General features: G+C 50.4%; 1 protein-coding gene across 1 annotated transcript in view; it reads left to right on the forward strand.

The window, feature by feature from the left end:
- The first annotated feature begins 2,938 nt into the window (after positions 1–2,938).
- LOC114603015 (neuroglobin-like) overlaps positions 2,939–17,731 on the forward strand; it is a 39,570-nt gene continuing 24,777 nt past the window's right edge. The window contains exons 1-2 of the mRNA XM_077932412.1: positions 2,939–3,344; positions 12,391–12,670. Of these exons, the coding sequence (XP_077788538.1) occupies positions 12,447–12,670 (224 nt within the window). The 5' untranslated portion in view covers positions 2,939–3,344; positions 12,391–12,446. The remainder of the gene's footprint in view (positions 3,345–12,390; positions 12,671–17,731) is intronic.

Below are 17,731 nucleotides of genomic sequence, written 5' to 3' on the forward strand. Positions count from 1 at the left end.
AGCGCAGACAGAAAGGACATCTGCGGACGTAGGGGGTGGGGGACAAATTTGAGCCAGTCTGCATTTAAATGCAAGCTTTCCCAAACTTTCCGGAACAAGGCGGAGATTGAAACGCAGTCTTCCTCCGAATTTGGTGTTTCTCTGAATTTTGCACTGCCGTTCTCCAGCCAAACGACGCTTCCATAAATCCATCAGTTAAGGAAAGCATACATAAAGATCATGGATAGGCAAACTAAGGCCCGGGGGCCGGATCCGGCCCAATCACCTTCTCAATCCGGCCTGCGGACGGTCCAGGAATCAGCATTTTTTTACATGAGTAGAATGTGTCCTTTTATTTAAAATGCATCTCTGGGTTATTTGTGGGGCATAGGAATTTGTTCATCCCCCCCCCCAAAAAAAATATAGTCTGGCCCCCCACAAGGTCTGAGAGACAGCAGACCAGCCACCTGCTGAAAAAGTTTGCTGACCCCTGATAAAGATGAATATTTATATTGGTGAGAATAATTGCTCCCAGAATATTAGTCAAAGCGGTATATAAAAAAATGTGTGCTTGTTAGAAGTTCATACCAAAATGTCCCAGTGAAAACGTATCTGCATTTTGGTGTGTGGGTGTGGGTGTGTAACACCAAAAAAAATAAAACTCAAATAGCTGCAAAATGTGGGGAGCTGAATTTAAGACAAGAAGAAATGAGAAATTGACAGATCCTTCCGTCTCTACCTGTGGGCCAACTGGAAGATTTGCACCACAAATACCTTATAACTCTTTTATTGGTTGCGGCCAAAAGAGTTATAGCTTGCTGCTGGAAAACACTTGAAAATCCTTTGTGGTCTGTCAGGTTTATGGAAAAACTGACCGGAGCCTCGGAATGTCAATCAGAGGGCAATGAATTTATTGGCATGTGGTTTCACTTTGTTTCGATATATCACAGAAAAAGAACATTGCCATACACCCAGCCAACAACACATGGATTCCTTCTTTCTGGGGTGTGGAGACTTTGAAAAGGTAAAGGGACCACTGACGATTAGGTCCAGTTGTGGCTGACTCTGGGGTTGCGGCGCTCATCTCGCTTTATTGGCCGAGGGAGCCGGCGTACATGTGGCCATGTGGCCAGCATGTCTAAGCCGCTTCTGGCGAACCAGAGCAGCGCACGGAAATGCCGTTTACCTTCCCGCCGGAGCGGTACCTATTTATCTACTTGCACTTTGACGTGCTTCCAAATTGCTAGGTTGGCAGGAGCAGGGACCAAGCAACAGGAGCTCACCCCATCGCGGGGATTCGAACCGCCAACCTTCTGATCGGCAAGCCCTAGGCTCTGTGGTTTACACCACAGCGCCACCCGCATCCCTGTGGGGACTTCAGCAGGGAGATCCAAAGTGTAGGGGCTGCCATACTAAAAGATGGAATTCTTGCATCCCACTCCTGTGGGAGGGAGCTCCGCAGATTAACTCTGCGCTGTGAAAAGAAGCACTTCCTGTTATGTGTTCTGTAGCACCTGTCGCAATGCCAGTTCTGACAGAGGTAAAGTACTGATTGAGGGTTTCCCGGCTCAAGCACTCATGCTGAGGGATCCTTTGCACACCTACTCAAGAAAAAGGGCTGCCCATTGCCAGTTCCAGGAAGTGAAATTGGCGCCTTTAGGAGAGATCCCTCGCTCCCTCGCTCTCTCCTTTCCTTCCCAGTGTTCCCCAAGAAGTAGGAATTCCTTTTAAGCAAGGTTCGCTCAAGTGGGGAGTCCACAGTCCAGTGTTGCAGCTCACAGCACCTGGGGACACTCTCTTGAACCCGGATCAGGACCACAACGCCACGGGTGTGGGCAGGGTCGGATTGAGGTTGGATGAGGCCCTAAGCAACTGAAGGCAATGGGGCCCTTTCTATGTCCAGCTGTCCTTTGTCAACAACAAATGGTCACTGTTTTTTGTGTTGAATAGATGCTAGATGGTAATTTATGGACCTCATAGGTATCTCAAGCCATTTGCATATCACAAAATATGCATTTTATCAAAGTAACTGTTGAACTGAAATACAAATAAGAAGTTGTTTATCTTATATTTTGGAAATGTACATCCAGATTTTTTCCCGTTTAATTTTTTTGGGGGGCCTCCCCAAGAGTGTGGAACCCTAAGCTGTAGCTTGTTTAGCTTATACAGTGGTAGCTTGGGTTAAGAACTTACGGTAATTTGTTCTGGAAGTCTGTTCTTAACCTGAAACTGTTTTTAACCTGAAGAACCACTTCAGCTAATGGGGCCTCCCGCTGCCTCTGCTGTGCAATTTCTGTTCTCATCCTGAAGCAAAGTTCTTAACCCGAGGTACTATTCTCGGTTTGCGGAGTCTGTAACCTGAAGCGTCTGTAACCCGAGGTAAAGGTAAAGGGACCATTAGGTCCAGTCGTGGCCGACTCTGGGGTTGCGGCGCTCATCTAGCTTTATTGGCCGAGGGAGCCAGTGTACAGCTTCCATGTCATGTGGCCAGCATGACTAAGCCGCTTCTGGCAAACCAGAGCAGCGCACGGAAACGCCGTTTACCTTCCCGCCGGAGCGGTACCTATTTATCTACTTGCACTTTGACATGCTTTTGAACTGCTAGGTTGGCAGGAGCAGGGACCGAGCAACGGGAGCTCACCCCGTCATGGGGATTCAAACCGCCAACCTTCTGATCGGCAAGTCCTAGGCTCAGTGATTTAACCCACAGCGCCACCTGCGTCCCATAACCCGAGGTACCACTGTACATAAATCCGGCACTGGCAAATGCTCAGCACAGGGAGTGGGGTGCAGGAAATGCAGCCCACCCGGGTGCCAAAATGCAACGCTCCTTTTCCTTCCTTTCTCCCATTCCTGGCGCCCAGCCCTCCTGCCTGCCAGCCCTTATTCCCCAGGAGGGAGGGAGAAATCCTCTCCAACGCGCTTGTTGTTCACAGATGGGCGCCGGCAAACATTCCCCCCTCCATCTCTTCTGCGCATTAATTGAACCTCTGCTTTCATTGCTTTGCTTCAGGTGGAGATGAAAGGGAGAATGATCCATTTGTATTTAAATAGAGCGGCGGCAGGAGAGCTAAGTGATGGTGATGGCGTTGTTCTGCTGTCTCGGGAGAGGAAGGAGGGCGCGCGGGTCTGAACGAGGCAGGCTCTAAGATCCTGGAGCTGCCCTCGTGTGCTTGATCTGCAGGCTGCATATGGGATTCACCTGCTGGAGAAGAGAGAAAAGAGTGTGAGCCGGAATCACAGCAGCGCAGGAGGGAATTTTCTTCCAAAGACAGTTTGTTGCTTTTCCTCGCTCTGGAATTTCCTCCTGGAGTTGCTGAACCGGGGTTTTTTTTTCCAGCCCTTGCGGAGAAGAACTTGCGCGGGTAAGTGGGCAATTTTTGGTCTTTTATCAAGGCTGAGTCTTTGCCGCCCTCCTTCCCCGGTGCTGGCTGCAACCCCAAACCGAGGCGGAAATAAGTATCTGCGCCAGAGAACTTGCAAACTTAACTGTGGACAGTGGGGCATTCTGGGGTCTGTTGCATCGCCAGGGAATGAGATCTCTCTCCCCCTGCCCCGCAAAAAAAAAAAGCTGGCTGCAGTTCTAACATTGCATTAATTTCATAGATAGGCACGGGAAAATAAGCCCACGTAGCGTGCGCCCCCCACAAAGCAGGGAACAGGTCGCTGCCCCAGAGAGCTTACAAACTAAATGTGGACAGTGGGCGCTTTTCGGTCTGTTGCATTGCTAGGGAATGAGATCCGCCCCCCTCCCCCCCCCGCAAACTGCAATATTTGTTGAAGTTTTGTTGCATTTGTTGCACCAATGCACCCTTTTATCCAAGGAGGTTAAGGGGGCATAAATGGTTCTTCTCCCCATTTGATGCTCACACAACCCTGAGAGGTAGATCAAGATGAGAGGCAGTGACTCGCCCAAGTTTCATGGCTGAGTGGAAGATTTGAACCCTGGTTCCCAGGTACTACTCTGTGACGCTCTAACCATTGCATCACACTGCCTCTCTTGCTGTTCTAAGATAGTATCACTTTCTCTGCCATCACCGAAATAAATAGTGGTCTATTGGGCAAATAGCCAAGTAGAATTGTCTTCCATGAACATGGTCTTAACAGTGAGTCCGTAAGTGACTGTGGAGGCCAATTCTGGATCCACACGTCCTTCCACAGTGGGGACAGAGGTTTCCGGGCGGGAATTGATCCTGGTGTGGATTTGCCAAGCGTGCCTTCCTCTTAGCACGTTTCTCCCTTGCGTCCTGAGTTTGAGTGTCTTCAAAGCCCAGGACACCTTTGGTCAAGGCTGTTCTCCAACTGGAGCACTCACAGGCCAGTGTTTCCCAGTTGTCAGTGTTTATACTACATTTTTTAAAGATTTGCCTTGAGAGAGTCTTTAAAACTCTTTTGCTGACCACCAGCATTACGCTTTCCCTTTTTAAGTTTGGAATAGAGTAGTTGCTTTGGAAGACGATCATCAGGCATCCGCACAACATGACCATTCCAATGAAGTTGATGTTGAAGAATCATTGCTTCAACACTCGTGATCTTTGCTTCTTCCAGTCCACTGGCATTAGTTCACCTGTCTTCCCAAGTGATGTGTGAAAATTTTTGGAGACGCGGTTGATGGAATCTTTCGAGGAGTTGGAGATAAACACACACACACCCCCCAAAAGTGGGGGAACAAGTCTCTGTGCTCCACAGAAGTTACAAGCAGAATGTTGACAGGGGTGGGAAGCAAAGTGAATCTTCCCTTGCTTGTGAATTTTATTCTAGCTTGACCTTTCTTGCATCACAGCACAATCCTATGTGCGTTTAAGGTAAAGGGACCCCCGACCGTTAGGTCCAGTCTTGGCCAAGTCTGGGGTTGCGGCGCTCTTCTCACTTTACTGGCCGAGGGAGCCGGCGTACAGCTTCCGGGTCATGTGGCCAGCATGACTAAGCCGCTTCTGGTGAACCAGAGCAGCGCACGGAAATGCCGTTTACCTTCCCGCCGGAGTGGTACCTATTTCTCTACTTGCACTTTGACGTGCTTTCGAACTGCTAGGTTGGCAGGAGCTGGGACTGAGCAACGGGAGCTCACCCCGTGGCGGGGATTCGAACCGCCAACCTTCTGATCAGCAAGTCTTAGGCTCTGTGGTTAACCCACAGCGCCACCCGCGTCCCTAGCTTTACACAGAAGCAAATTCATTTAGTTTGGCGGGGCTTGCTCTCAAGTAAGTGTGCACAGGATTGCAACCTCAGTCTGAGTTTGTTTTCTGTGCCGCTGGGTGGATCAGAGGCTGACCTCTCCTCCAGTTCTTATTTATTTCCCTTCCTTCCCTCCCCCTCCCCTTTTTATGAAGATTACCCACTCAGGGATCCCATAGCTAATTCTCCCCTGGTCTCCTCGCTGGCCCAAATAGGACTAACTTACCCAGCTAGCCCTGGTGCTCATATAATGTTTATTGGATGGATTTCCCCCTTAAATTGATTTTTGAATTCTGAATTTATTGTTATTGATACTGTATTTTATGCTGTTTTTTGTTGCATCAATTAAGTGTTTTAAATTTGTTGTTAGCCGCCCTGAGCCCGGTTTTCTGAACTGGGAAGGGCGGGGTATAAATGAAAATTTATTATATTATTATTAACCCTCCTGGCAGCATGGGTGCTGCTCCAGGGTTCACCCAGTCCCCAAGACCCACCAGTCAGCCCCATCCTTGTCTCCCTGATGGTGGCTTGGAAGTGAACGTCCAAAAATGCTCAACCTTGGGAGATTTAGGGCAGAGAGTTATCCTATGGAACTCCCTCCCACTGGAGACAGTGATATCCAGCAGCTTGTAGGACTTTGAAGGAAGAGTGGGCCAGTTCATGGAGGCTATTGATGGTTGCAGAGACATTACCTTGCCAACAAAGGTCCGTATAGTTAAAGCTATGGTTTTCACAGTAGTGATGTATGGAAGTGAGAGCTGGACCATAAAGAAGGCTGATCGCCGAAGAATGGATGCTTTTGAATTGTGGTGCTGGAGGAGACTCTTGAGAGTCCCATGGACTGCAAGAAGATCAAACCTCTCCATTCTGAAGGAAACCAGCCCTGAGTGCTCCCTGGAAGGACAGATCCTGAAGCTGAGGCTCCAAGACTTTGGCCACCTCATGAGAAGAGAAGGCTCCCTGGAAAAGACACTGATGTTGGGGAAGATGGAGGGCGCAAGGAGAAGGGGACGACAGAGGATGAGATGGTTGGACAGTGTTCTCGAAGCTACCGGCATGAGTTTGACCAAACTGCAAGAGGTAGTGGAGGACAGAGGTGCCTGGTGTGCTCTGGTCCAGGGGGTCACGAAGAGGCGGACACGACTAAACAACTCAACAACAACAACAATTGATGGTTGCTAGCCAGGATGGCTGTGTTCTGCCTCCACAGTCGAGGCAGCCGGGCTTCTGAATCCCAGCTACTGGAATCCGCAGGAAGGGAGAGTTGCTAATTGTGCTGGCATTCTGCTTGTGGGTTTCCCAGAAGAGCCTTCTGGGTGGCGGCAGGATCCTGGAGTGGCGCTGAGAACATCAACATTGCAGGTTCGATCCCCAGATGGGACAAGTGCATCTTCCCACATTTTGGGGGGGGGGGGTGAACTAGATGACTCTGGGGGTCCCTTCCAACTCTACAGATCTATGATTCTATGACAAGAGGGGCCATTAGCCTGATCTAGCAAGTTCTTCTTACATTTGTTAAGTGATATGCAGGAAATTTGGCCCCGCTCAGTATCGTGCTTTGCACAGACCTGGTCAATCTGTGGGTCCCCAGATGTTGTTGGACTACAACTCCCATCATCCCTGAACTAGGGATGATGGGAGTTGTAGTCCAACAACATCTGGGGACCCACAGGTTGAGAACCTTGCCAATTAAGGAATTTGAAACTGCTCCTTGGCTTTCTTAACTGAGGAATCGGTTACTTTCTAATAACCCTGAAAAGCCTCACTATAGGTTCCTTTGCTTACCGGTAATTAAATATTGTTGTTGCTCCTATACAGGGCATAGCTGTCAACTTTTCCCTTTTTAAAAAAAGGGAAATTCCCTTATTCCGAATAGGATTCCTCGCAAGAAAAGGGAAAGGTTGACAGCTATGATATAGGGGCGTCTTACTCACAGAGATTAGTGGCGCAGGGGCGCCAGATTTTGGAGAGCGCCACAGGCTGAGTGTCCGGAAAGGAGAGTCAGGGCGCGCTCTCTTCCCCGCTCCCCTCCTCTCAGCCTCCCATCGGAGCGCGCTGCGTCCGGCTCAGGGAAGCCCCTTCGCGTCCTCTCCCTCCGGGGCTGCCTGGGCACCTGGCGGGCGCAATCGGGGCGGGCGCAAAGCGCGTCTCTCCCGTCCCTCTCTGGCCACCTCGCTGCCTGCCGCCTCCCTGCGGAGACTGCCAGCGGAGCAGGGAAGCGCCCAGTGCGATCCCGGAGCCGGGCGAGGATGGCACAGCTGGCGAGCCACCTGTTCTTGCTGGTAATCCTGTCGCGCGGACTTCCTCGGAGGGGGACAGGTAAGGGGCGCCGGGCTGCGATCCGGGAGCTTCTTACTTAAGTGCAGCGCCAAGCCCGGGATGTAGACGAGCTGGACAGAAGTCCCCACCCCTCCGCTTAAAAAACGGTCCTGGCTGTTAATAATCATCAACAACAAAAGGTACCCATTCTTTAAGAATATTTCTCTTTCACTATTCCTTACATTAACACACCAGAAACAAAAGACTGCTCCCTTCCTGGCTTCGACTGGTTGTTAATCAACAAAAAAATTGAGTTGATTAATCTGTCAGTTAAAAAAAACAACCCCAGACCATTTGAAAAAACTGATTATATTAGAGATCTCTGGTTGCGTGTCTACATTTCCTCCTTTATGTCCTACCTAAAAGTAAAGGGACCCCTGACTGTTAGGTCCAGTCATGACCGACTCTGGGGTTGCGGCGCTCATCTCGCTTTATTGGCCAAGGGAGCCAGTGTACAGCTTCCGGGTCATGTGGCCAGCATGACTAAGCCGCTTCTGGCGAACCAGAGCAGTGCACGGAAATGCCGTTTACCTTCCCGCCGGAGCGGTACCTATTTATCTACTTGCACTCTGACGTGCTTTCGAACTGCTAGGTTGGCAGGAGCTGGGACTGAGGAATGGGAGCTCACCCCGCCGCAGGGTTTCGAACCGCCGACCTTCTGATCGGCAAGCCCTAGGCTCTGTGGTTTAACCCACAGCACCACCCACGTCCCTATCTCCTACCTAACTTATTTGCAAATTAAGTCTCTGTGGTGTAGCCTGAAGCATTTAGCATGCGGGGGTGTCAGCCGGGTGTTCAGAAGTGCATCTGTCTCCTGGTGTGTGTTGAGTTTCTGCTCAGTTGCAAACCCGGGTTTGTCACAGTGCAAGGCGAGAAATTAAGGTCGGGGGACACATTCCTGTGCATGCAAACCCCTCGAAGGCTGCATTCTAGCGGGAGATGGTGGCCTGACTTTTCCCTTTGTCCTGTCGGCTGAATTCCGGCCACACACAAATTTCTACAGATATACACAGGCACACAACTCACAGTCCACTTTTCCATTTTCCAAAATTGGAGAAGAGGTATAATACCGACAAAAGTGGCTTGCCAAATTATTGGAGTATTACAATATATCCAAAACAATGGGCGAAATTGGAAGGATCTCAAAAGAGAAAATAGACAAGGACTGGAAGGATATTTGCAAAATCATTGTGAAAAATCAGAACTCCTATTAGAATAAATAAGTTCCGTTATAAATACTGAAATACTAAATAAGATGGATAACAATGTGTAACAGAAAAAGAAGTAGAAAGTTGGTTTAAAAGTGTGTGAAAGAAAGTAATAGAAGTGGAAAGAAATTGCAATTGAGTAGATTGGAAGTCTAACACAAGGGTGGGGTGAGGGGTGGTGGGATTGAGTGTAGGTATGTTTGAACATTTTAAAGGATTGTGTGAAATGTATGTTTGTATATTCGTAATATGTATGTATTAATGTTGAATTATTTTAATAAAATAAAAATTTAAAAATTGCAAAACAACAACAACAACTCAGTCCAGTTTGGGAAAAGGCACAGCCACACCTTCCATGCAGGTAACAGCACGCAAGAATGGCGCAGAGAGACGAGGGCTGAGGAGGGGCACACCTGGGGAGAAAGGATGTGGATTAGGGCTGCCAGACCTCCAGGCCTGATCTGAAGTCTCCAGGTGGGCAGGGGGAGAAAGGGCTTGAATCTCCAGGTGCACAAGAGCACCCTTAGCAATAACTTCAAAAAATATTAAGAAGTTTGCTCCACATCACAGCAAAGGCGCTCTGAGCAAGGCTGATCTGCCCTCCCAATTAACCTCCGTCTCCAGGGCCCAGTAGAGACATCACCTTGCCGACGAAGGTCCGTCTAGTTCAAGCTATGGTTTTCCCAGTAGTGATGTATGGAAGTGAGAGCTGGACCATAAAGAAGGCTGATCGCCGAAGAATGGATGCTTTTGAATTCTGGTGCTGGAGGAGACTCTTGAGAGTCCCATGGACTGCAAGAAGACCAAACCTCTCCATTCTGAAGGAAATCAGCCCTGAGTGCTCACTGGAAGGACAGATCCTGAAGCTGAGGCTCCAAGACTTTGGCCACCTCCTGAGAAGAGAAGACTCCCTGGAAAAGACCCTGATGCTGGGAAAGATGGAGGGCACAAGGAGAAGGGGGTGACAGAGGACGAGATGGTTGGATGGTGTTCTTGAAGCTACCAGCATGCGTTTGACCAAACTGCAGGAGGCAGTGGAAGACAGGAGTGCCTGGCGTGCTCTGGTCCAGGGGGTCACGAAGAGTCGGACATGACAACGACTAAACAACAACTCCAGGGCCCACCTTGTAACATTGCCAGAGTCCGCCCTAAGTTTGTGCCTCATAAACTCGGGGCCTGAGATGCTCCTTGCGAGCTTTGGGGTCCCCCCATCCCCATCTCCATGCTCCCTTTGGGTCCTCGGAGATTCCCCGGTCTATCTCACCCACCCTCGTACTTTTCCGGGTGGGAACTGGCACCGCTTCAGCCAAACACTTTGCCGGCGCCTCTCCATGGATCTCCTCCAACAGCTCAGAGGCTTCCGTTCGCAGCCTGGCAGCGGCTCCCAAGTGGCCATGTGTACCAGCAGAGCCGGTGGGTGGGAGGCAAGAAGTGCCCCCCCGCTGGCGCCAACCGCTTCCCATCCACCGCCTGCCCCCCACTGCAAAACCTCAAGCTCTTTGTCGAAGTGCAAGGAACACTGTTAATTGCAACGTGCACCCTGCGTTTACTGAGTTTAGGCATTCCCACGCCGCTCTGCGTACAACCTGGGAGCTGCTTACAATGAAAAGAGAAACCAACTTAAAATATGCACATTATTATTATTATTATTATTATTATTATTATTAAGAGTCCCATGGACTGCAAGAAGATCAAACGCATCCATTCTTAAGGAAATCAGCCCTGAGTGCTCACTGGAAGGACAGATCCTGAAGCTGAGGCTCCAAGTCTTTGGCCACCTCATGAGAAGAGAAGACTCCCTGGAGAAGACACTGATGCTGGGAAAGATGGAGGGCACAAGGAGAAGGGGACAACAGAGGATGAGATGGTTGGACAGTGTTCTCGAAGCAACCAACATGAGTCTGGCCAAACTGCGGGAGGCAGTGGAAGACAGGAGGGCCTGGCTTGCTCTGGTCCATGGGGTCACGAAGAGTCGGACACGACTAAACAACTAAACAACAACAACAACAACAACATTATTATTATTATTATTATTATTATTATTATTATTATTATTATTTATTACATTTTATTTATACCCCGCCCTTTCCCAGTTCAAAAACTGGGCTCAGGGTGGCTAACAACAAATTTAAAACAATTATAAAAGCAGCATAAAATACAGTATAAAAACTTCTTGTTGTTTAGCTGTGTCCGCCTCTTCGTGACCCCCTGGACCAGAGCACGCCAGGCACTCCTGTCTTCCACTGCCTCCCGCAGTTGGTGGCCTCTCCTTCCTCGGAGGTTTAGAAGCAGATGTCGGATGGCCATCTGTCATGGATGCTTGAGTTGAGACTCCTGCATTGCAGCGGGTTGGTCTAGATGACCCTTAGGGTCTCAACTCTGATTCTAAGTTATGGTTACCAGATTTTTTTTCAATGAATCCAGGGACACTTTCCCCCCCTTTTTTGAATCTGAGTAGCAGCAGGGAGTCAGTAGTGGGGATGGCGAGGCAAAAGACCCTGGGCCCAAGCACTCATGCATATTGTAGAAAGGTGCAAAGCCCTTCTTTCGCACCCTGTGAAACATAAATGGGCAGAGACTGGGCAACGGCGCCCCCCGCGCCCGTGACTCCCGAGCCTTCCCCAATCTCCTTCCCCCTTTGTTTTGACAGATCAGGGGAGGCTCAGGAGTCACAGGCAGGCAGCCGTTGCCCAGGAGGGGCCAGCCTGGTAGCGCAGTTGGCTCTGGCTGGCTTCAGGAGCTGCTCGCTGCCTTGGCGCAGGAAAAATGGCAGGCACCATTGCAGCGGGCAGCTCCTGAAGCCAGCCAGAGCCAACTGCGCTACCAGGCTGGCTCCGGGCTGCTGAGGCTGCCGCTGCCACGTTTCCCGGGGACAGATTTGCAAATCGGGGGACATTCCGGGGACGGAATTTGTCTGGGGACAGATTTGCAAATCCGGGGACTGTCTCCGGAAACCGGGGACGTCTGGTAACCCTATTCTAAGTTCCAAACGCAACAACCTTTTCTCACAGGGAAGTGGGGCGTTCTGGTTCCCTTTTCCAACAATATCCATTTTGAGGCAAGGCGACCAGAACGCTACACAGTGTTCCAGATGCACTATAGATTTGCATAACGGCTTTATTATGATAACAACAGTTTTATAGTCTGTTCCTTTCATAATGATCACTAGCATTTGCCCTTTTCACAGCCTCCACGCACATCTACCCTTTTCATTCGTTTGAGCGTGTGCATGAGTGTTTTTAACCTGAGCTCTGGGTTCAAATCCCTGTCCAGCCCTTGAATGTCCTGGGTCGCTGCCATCAGTCAAGCTGGCCTACCTTACAAGGTCGTGATGAGGTTATCTGGGGTGGGGCGGGGAGAGTCTGCCCTCTGCTCTTCAGGGAGAGGTCTGGATAGGAATATAACTGAAACTAGCTTAGGCGGGAAAGCTCAGTGGGCAGAGCATGAAGCTCTTAATCTCAGAGTTGTGGGAAAGATTCCTGCATTGCAGGGGGTTGGACTAGATGACCCTCGGGGTCCCTTCCAATTCTGTGAAACAAAGTGGGCCTGGTGGACCGCTTTCTGCTCGCGTGCAATTTTCAACGGGAACAACGTGTGCTGCGAAGCCATCGCCAGCGCTTCTCCCTTCTCCCCTGAGAGCTGATTCAATTAATGCCTGTTTGTTCCGTCTCCAGCTATCTTTGAAATAAAAAAATTCTGTTTGCTTTAGCTGGCGTGGAGGGAAAGGAGGACACAGGGTGCCAGAATCCGTCCCCCCAGAGAAAGATGGGGTGTGCCTTATCTGGACCAGGCGTCACACCGGAGCCAACTTTTGACGTGGAAAAGAGAGGGTCGTTTGTGGAAGGCGGGCTGGACTTGAGCAAGGAGACGGAGTGCGGGGAAAACCCTGAGTGGCTCTCCCTTTTAGAGTCTCAGAAGGCCCTGATCCGAGAGTCCTGGAAAATCCTGCACAAAGACATTGCAAGGGTCGGGGTCATAGTCTTCATCAGGTAAGGGCCGGGTGTGTGTGTGTGTGTGTGTGTGGCACGGAGGGGTTCCTTTCAAATTTATTATTTCGGTCACAGACCAGCTCACATACACTATCAAGGAAGTCATAAAACACAACAGAGATACATTTGGATTCGCAATTAGATATAACAGGGACAATACAGATACAATGGATGCTCAGGTTGTGAGCGTGATCCGTGCGGGATGCACGTTCGCAACCTGCAGCGTTCGCAACCCACGTCTGCACACGCACCCATTGTGATTTGGCACTTCTGCGTATGCGCAAAGCACAATTTAGCGCTTCTGCGCATGTGCAACCGCCGAAACCCAGAAGTAACCCATACTTCCGGGTTTCGGCATTCCGTACCCCGAAAAAACGCAACCTGAAGAGGCTGTAACCCAAGGTGTGACTGTATAAAAAGGTAAAGGGACCCCTGACCATTAGGTCCAGTCATGACCGACTCTGGGGTTGCGGCGCTCATCTCGCTTTATTGGCCGAGGGAGCCAGCATTTGTCCACAGACAGCTTCTGGGTCATGTGGCCAGCATGACTAAGCCGCTTCTGGCGAACCAGAGCAGCGCACGGAAACGCCGTTTACCTTCCCGCCGGAGCGGTACCTATTTATCTACTTGCACTTTGTGCTTTCAAACTGCTAGGTTGGCAGGAGCCGGGACCGAGCAAAGGGAGCTCACCCCGTCGCGGGGATTCGAACCGCCGACCTTCTGATCGGCAAGTCCTAGGCTCTGTGGTTTAACCCACAGCGCCACCTGCGTCCCGTGACTGTATAGCAACAGTTTAAAAACATATAAGTTAAAACTTAGTCACTACAATATAACCTAAATTTATCATTTAAGGCCTTAATCATTATGATAGCACAGCTTGTTCCCCAAGTTTTAGGGCAATCACACAGAATTTGGCTACCCTTAACGTGATCTCAGGATCCTTGTCCTCTACCAGGGATTTTAGACTTTGAAGTTCAGATTCAGTTGGAATTGAACTGGTCAGAACTGAACATCCTTGTGATGCGTAGGAATCTCACAGGTGCGGCTGATGCATTAAGAGCCAATTGACAGCGGGACGGTCTCCTCGGAAGTCAGTGGACTCCATTGGAGGTTTCTAGGCAGGGGTTGGATGGCCATCTCTCATCGTTAGTTGTGATTCTTGCTTTTCAGGGCGTTGGGCTAAATGGAGGACCCCCTCCCAAGTCTAGAATCCTATAATTCTGTGATATGATAAGGTACAAGCCAAGTTCTCAAAAAAAAGGGAGCAAAAAAGTTCTGCTATTTCATGAACCTGTGGGGAATGCATTGGAGCAGACCCCTGCAGCTAGCAGGATTGGACCCTGGTGAGCAGAGGGTTCAATCCTGCTCGCTTTGGCTTTGCAGGTGTGTTCCCCTGCTTGGGAAAGAGGCGCTTGCATAGCCAAGGCTCAGTGCGGGGCTGTTTCAAAGCCCTTTTGCAAAGAGCCCTGTGTTGTTCTTTGCAGAGGGGACCTGCGACTCCCTCTCCCACCTCCCCCCCCCCAAAAAAATTCTTTATTATTCCAAAACCAAAGAGAATTACAAACATCAAATTCAGAATCCATATTCATTTTCTAACTTAAACCTATTGCATAAGTTACCTGAATTAAAATATACCTAATTACCCTAATTACTCTATGGATGCGGGTGGCGCTGTGGGTAAAAGCCTCAGCGCCTAGGGCTTGCCGACCGAAAGGTCGGCGGTTCGAATCCCCGCGGCGGGGTGCGTTTCCGTTGCTCGGTCCCAGCGCCTGCCAACCTAGCAGTTCGAAAGCACCCCCGGGTGCAAGTAGATAAATAGGGACCGCGGGAAGGTAAACGGCGTTCCGTGTGCTGCGCTGGCTCGCCAGAAGCGGCATAGTCCTGCTGGCCACGTGACCCGGAAGTGTCTGCGGACAGCGCTGGCCCCCAGCCTCTTGAGTGAGATGGGCGCACAACCCCAGAGTCTGTCAAGACTGGCCCATACGGGCAGGGGTACCTTTACCTTTAATTACTCTAAACTTCCCTTTGCTGTATATAAATACAACACGATTAGAAAATTTATATTATAAATGATATTATAAATTCCCATATACCCCCCACTCCCATTCACCCATGCGTGATCTCAATTTTTTACTTCTTCCGTCTTCTTGTGTTGTTCCCTCTCCCACTTTTTGAGATCCCTGGATCTCTCTGGGCAGGCCAATGGCACTGTCTGAACCAGATTCGGCCGAAGCCAGGATCCACCCAAATCGCCCTGATTTCAGTTGAGGATTCGGACTTCATCCAGATGGAGAGCACGGCCCTATTCATTCTGCACCCCAGCATTGCGTAGTTAAACGAGGGAACTCCCTCCAGCAGGAAACAGTGGTGCCCACCATCTATTGATGGCTACTGGCCATGATGGCGCTGCTCTGCCATCACCACTGAAGGCAGCAGTGCTTCTGGGTACCAGTTGCTGGAAACCACAAGAGGGGATAGTGCTCTTGCAGGGACTGCTTGGAGGTTTCTCACTGGGGCACCTGCTTCCCTGGGAGAACAAGATGGGCCCTTGGCGTGATCCAGGAGTCAGGCGTTCCTGATGGAACCTCCAGGCCAAGAGCAGTCTATCTAGAGACCAAGGTTCTTGTGAGATCAGGGTGCTGGAGTGAATGATCCACCAGGCTCTTCTTCTCTTTTTGGGTACCTTGACGCAAGCATTGGTCCCTAGCCCAGCCTAATAATAATAATAATAAATTTATAATTTATACCCTGCCTGTCTGGCTGGGTTTCCCCAGCCACTCTGGGCAGCTTCCAACACAATATTAAAATACAGTAATACATCAAGCGTTGAAAGCTTCCCGGAACAGGGCTGCCTTCAGATGTCTTCTAAAAGTCTGGTAGTTGTTGTTCTCTTTGACATCTGGTGGGAGGGCGTTCCACAGGGCGGGAGCCACCACCGAGAAGGCCCTCTGCCTGGTTCCCTGTAACTTGGCTTCTCGCAGTGAGGGAACCGCCAGAAGGCCCTCGGAGCTGGACCTCCGTGTCCGGGTAGAACGATGGGGGTGGAGACGCTCCTTCAGGTATACTGGACCAAGGCTGTTTAGTGTTGCCCACACTGGCCAGCAGCTGCTTCCTGAGGCTTCAGGCAGAAGTCTTTCCCAACACCACCGCGGAACGAATCTTCGGCGACTCCCTTTCCAAACATGCATTCGGCCGCTGGGCCAAATACCGTCGCCGTGACGACCTCCCTTTTGTTTGCTGACATGCTTAGGGATCCAGAGATGCTGAGAGCAAGTTGCCATTGACCTTCTTGAGTTTGTTTTCCCTGTGCTCTCTGCATTAGAAGGGATTGATTCCAAGAGAAAATGGGGCGTTTGCGGTTACCGCGCTCAGGATGCCTCGATATTGATTCCCAGGTAATGGCGAGAGCAAGCAGGCCGCCTGCCTGTATGTTTACTCGGGGGGGGGGGTTGTTGTTGTTGTTTGTGCATTTCCCTGGCAAGCGGGCAATTCACTTTAGGACTTTAAAGCAAAGTAAAAATGGGCAACTGCTCAAGAGGGGGGTGTCAGTTTCCTTCAGGCAAGATGCCTCCTTCGCAGGCATCCTCCATCTTTGCTAAATCATAGAACTGTAAATCCAGTGTCGGATTTCCGTATAAGCTAAACAAGCTGTAGCTCAGGGCCCCACTCTCTTGGGGCCCCCAAAAGAATTAAAGGAAAAAACAAACTGGATGTACATTTCCAAAATACAGTGACACCTCTGGTTGCGAATGGGATCCGTTCCGGAGCCCTGTTCGCAACCTGAGCAGAACGCAACCTGCATCTGCGCGTGCGCGGGTCGCGATTCGCCGCTTCTGCATATGTGCGTGACGTCATTTTGGGCGGCTGCGCATGCGCGAGCGGCGAAACACAGAAGTAACTGTTAAGTTGTGGGCGAACATATCAGACGACGCAGCGATTTCTCCAAAGCAGCTCTTTATTTGTAAGCTGGAACAGAACTGAACAGCAAACAGCTCAGCCGGCCTGCTTTTATAGGCAGCCGGCTGTCAACATTGTAGCAACAACAGCCCAGGGTTTCCCGCCTAAAATAACTGACGTGGACCTGAGTGAAAACTACATACACAATACTCCTAGTGGCCAGGGTGAGAACTTCAGTACATAACACCCCTCCCCACCGAGATAAGGTGTTAGTTACAATCGTAATGGTTTCCTTATATACAGCACTACACGTAATGGTTCAATTAGGCACAAAAGCATATCAGTTACATTTCACATATTTCCATTAGACCAACAGTGTTACATGTCCAACAACATAGTCCTTTAAATACGGTCTACTGGGCTTGTGGATTTCCTGGGCGGAGAGTTCAGCAGCTTCTGTGGCCACGGCCTCCTCAATGGCTTTCTGCAGCGTGAGGTCTGGCCTGGCGAGGAGATGCCGTTGCAGACGGATGTCCCGGACCCCGCAGACGAATCGATCCATCAGGGCATCGTCTAAGTCTCGGAACTCGCAGTGCATTGCAGCCTGTCGGAGGGTGGTGGTGTAGTTGTTGATTGACTCCCCCTCTGCCTGGTTCCGGTGGCAGAACGCATGGCAGGCAGCAATCTTGGACGGCTTTGGCGCGTAGTGGTTGCAGAGCTTCTCTTGAATCGTGTCCCAAGGTGCTGCCTGGACTGCTAGAGGCGCAACTGATGCTCGGGCCATCGCGAACACTTCGGGGCCACAAAGTCTGAGGAGAGGCCCCACTTCTGCTCTACAGACCCTCTTGTCAGCTCATTTGCTTGGAGGTAGCAGTCGAACCGGGCGAGGTAGGAGTCCCATGATTCAGAGGCTGGGGCAAACAGCGGTAGAGGCACGAGCGAAGCCATGGTTCCGATGGCGGAGAGAAGGGCGATGGATGGAATACTGTGCCAGAACGGTCAGCTCTGAATTGGTTCTGCTCCGTGATTTCGCTCCGTGTTTCAGCTCCGTGATTCAGCTCAGCTCAGAGGATGGCCGCATCTGGCTGTGCTCTGATGTCCACCGATCCCATCCTCGTCGCCAGTGTTAAGTTGTGGGTGAACATATCAGACGACACAGCGATT

The sequence above is a fragment of the Podarcis muralis genome, chromosome 7 (assembly GCF_964188315.1).
Source record: "Podarcis muralis chromosome 7, rPodMur119.hap1.1, whole genome shotgun sequence".
NCBI classification, from domain to species: Eukaryota; Metazoa; Chordata; class Lepidosauria; order Squamata; family Lacertidae; genus Podarcis; species Podarcis muralis.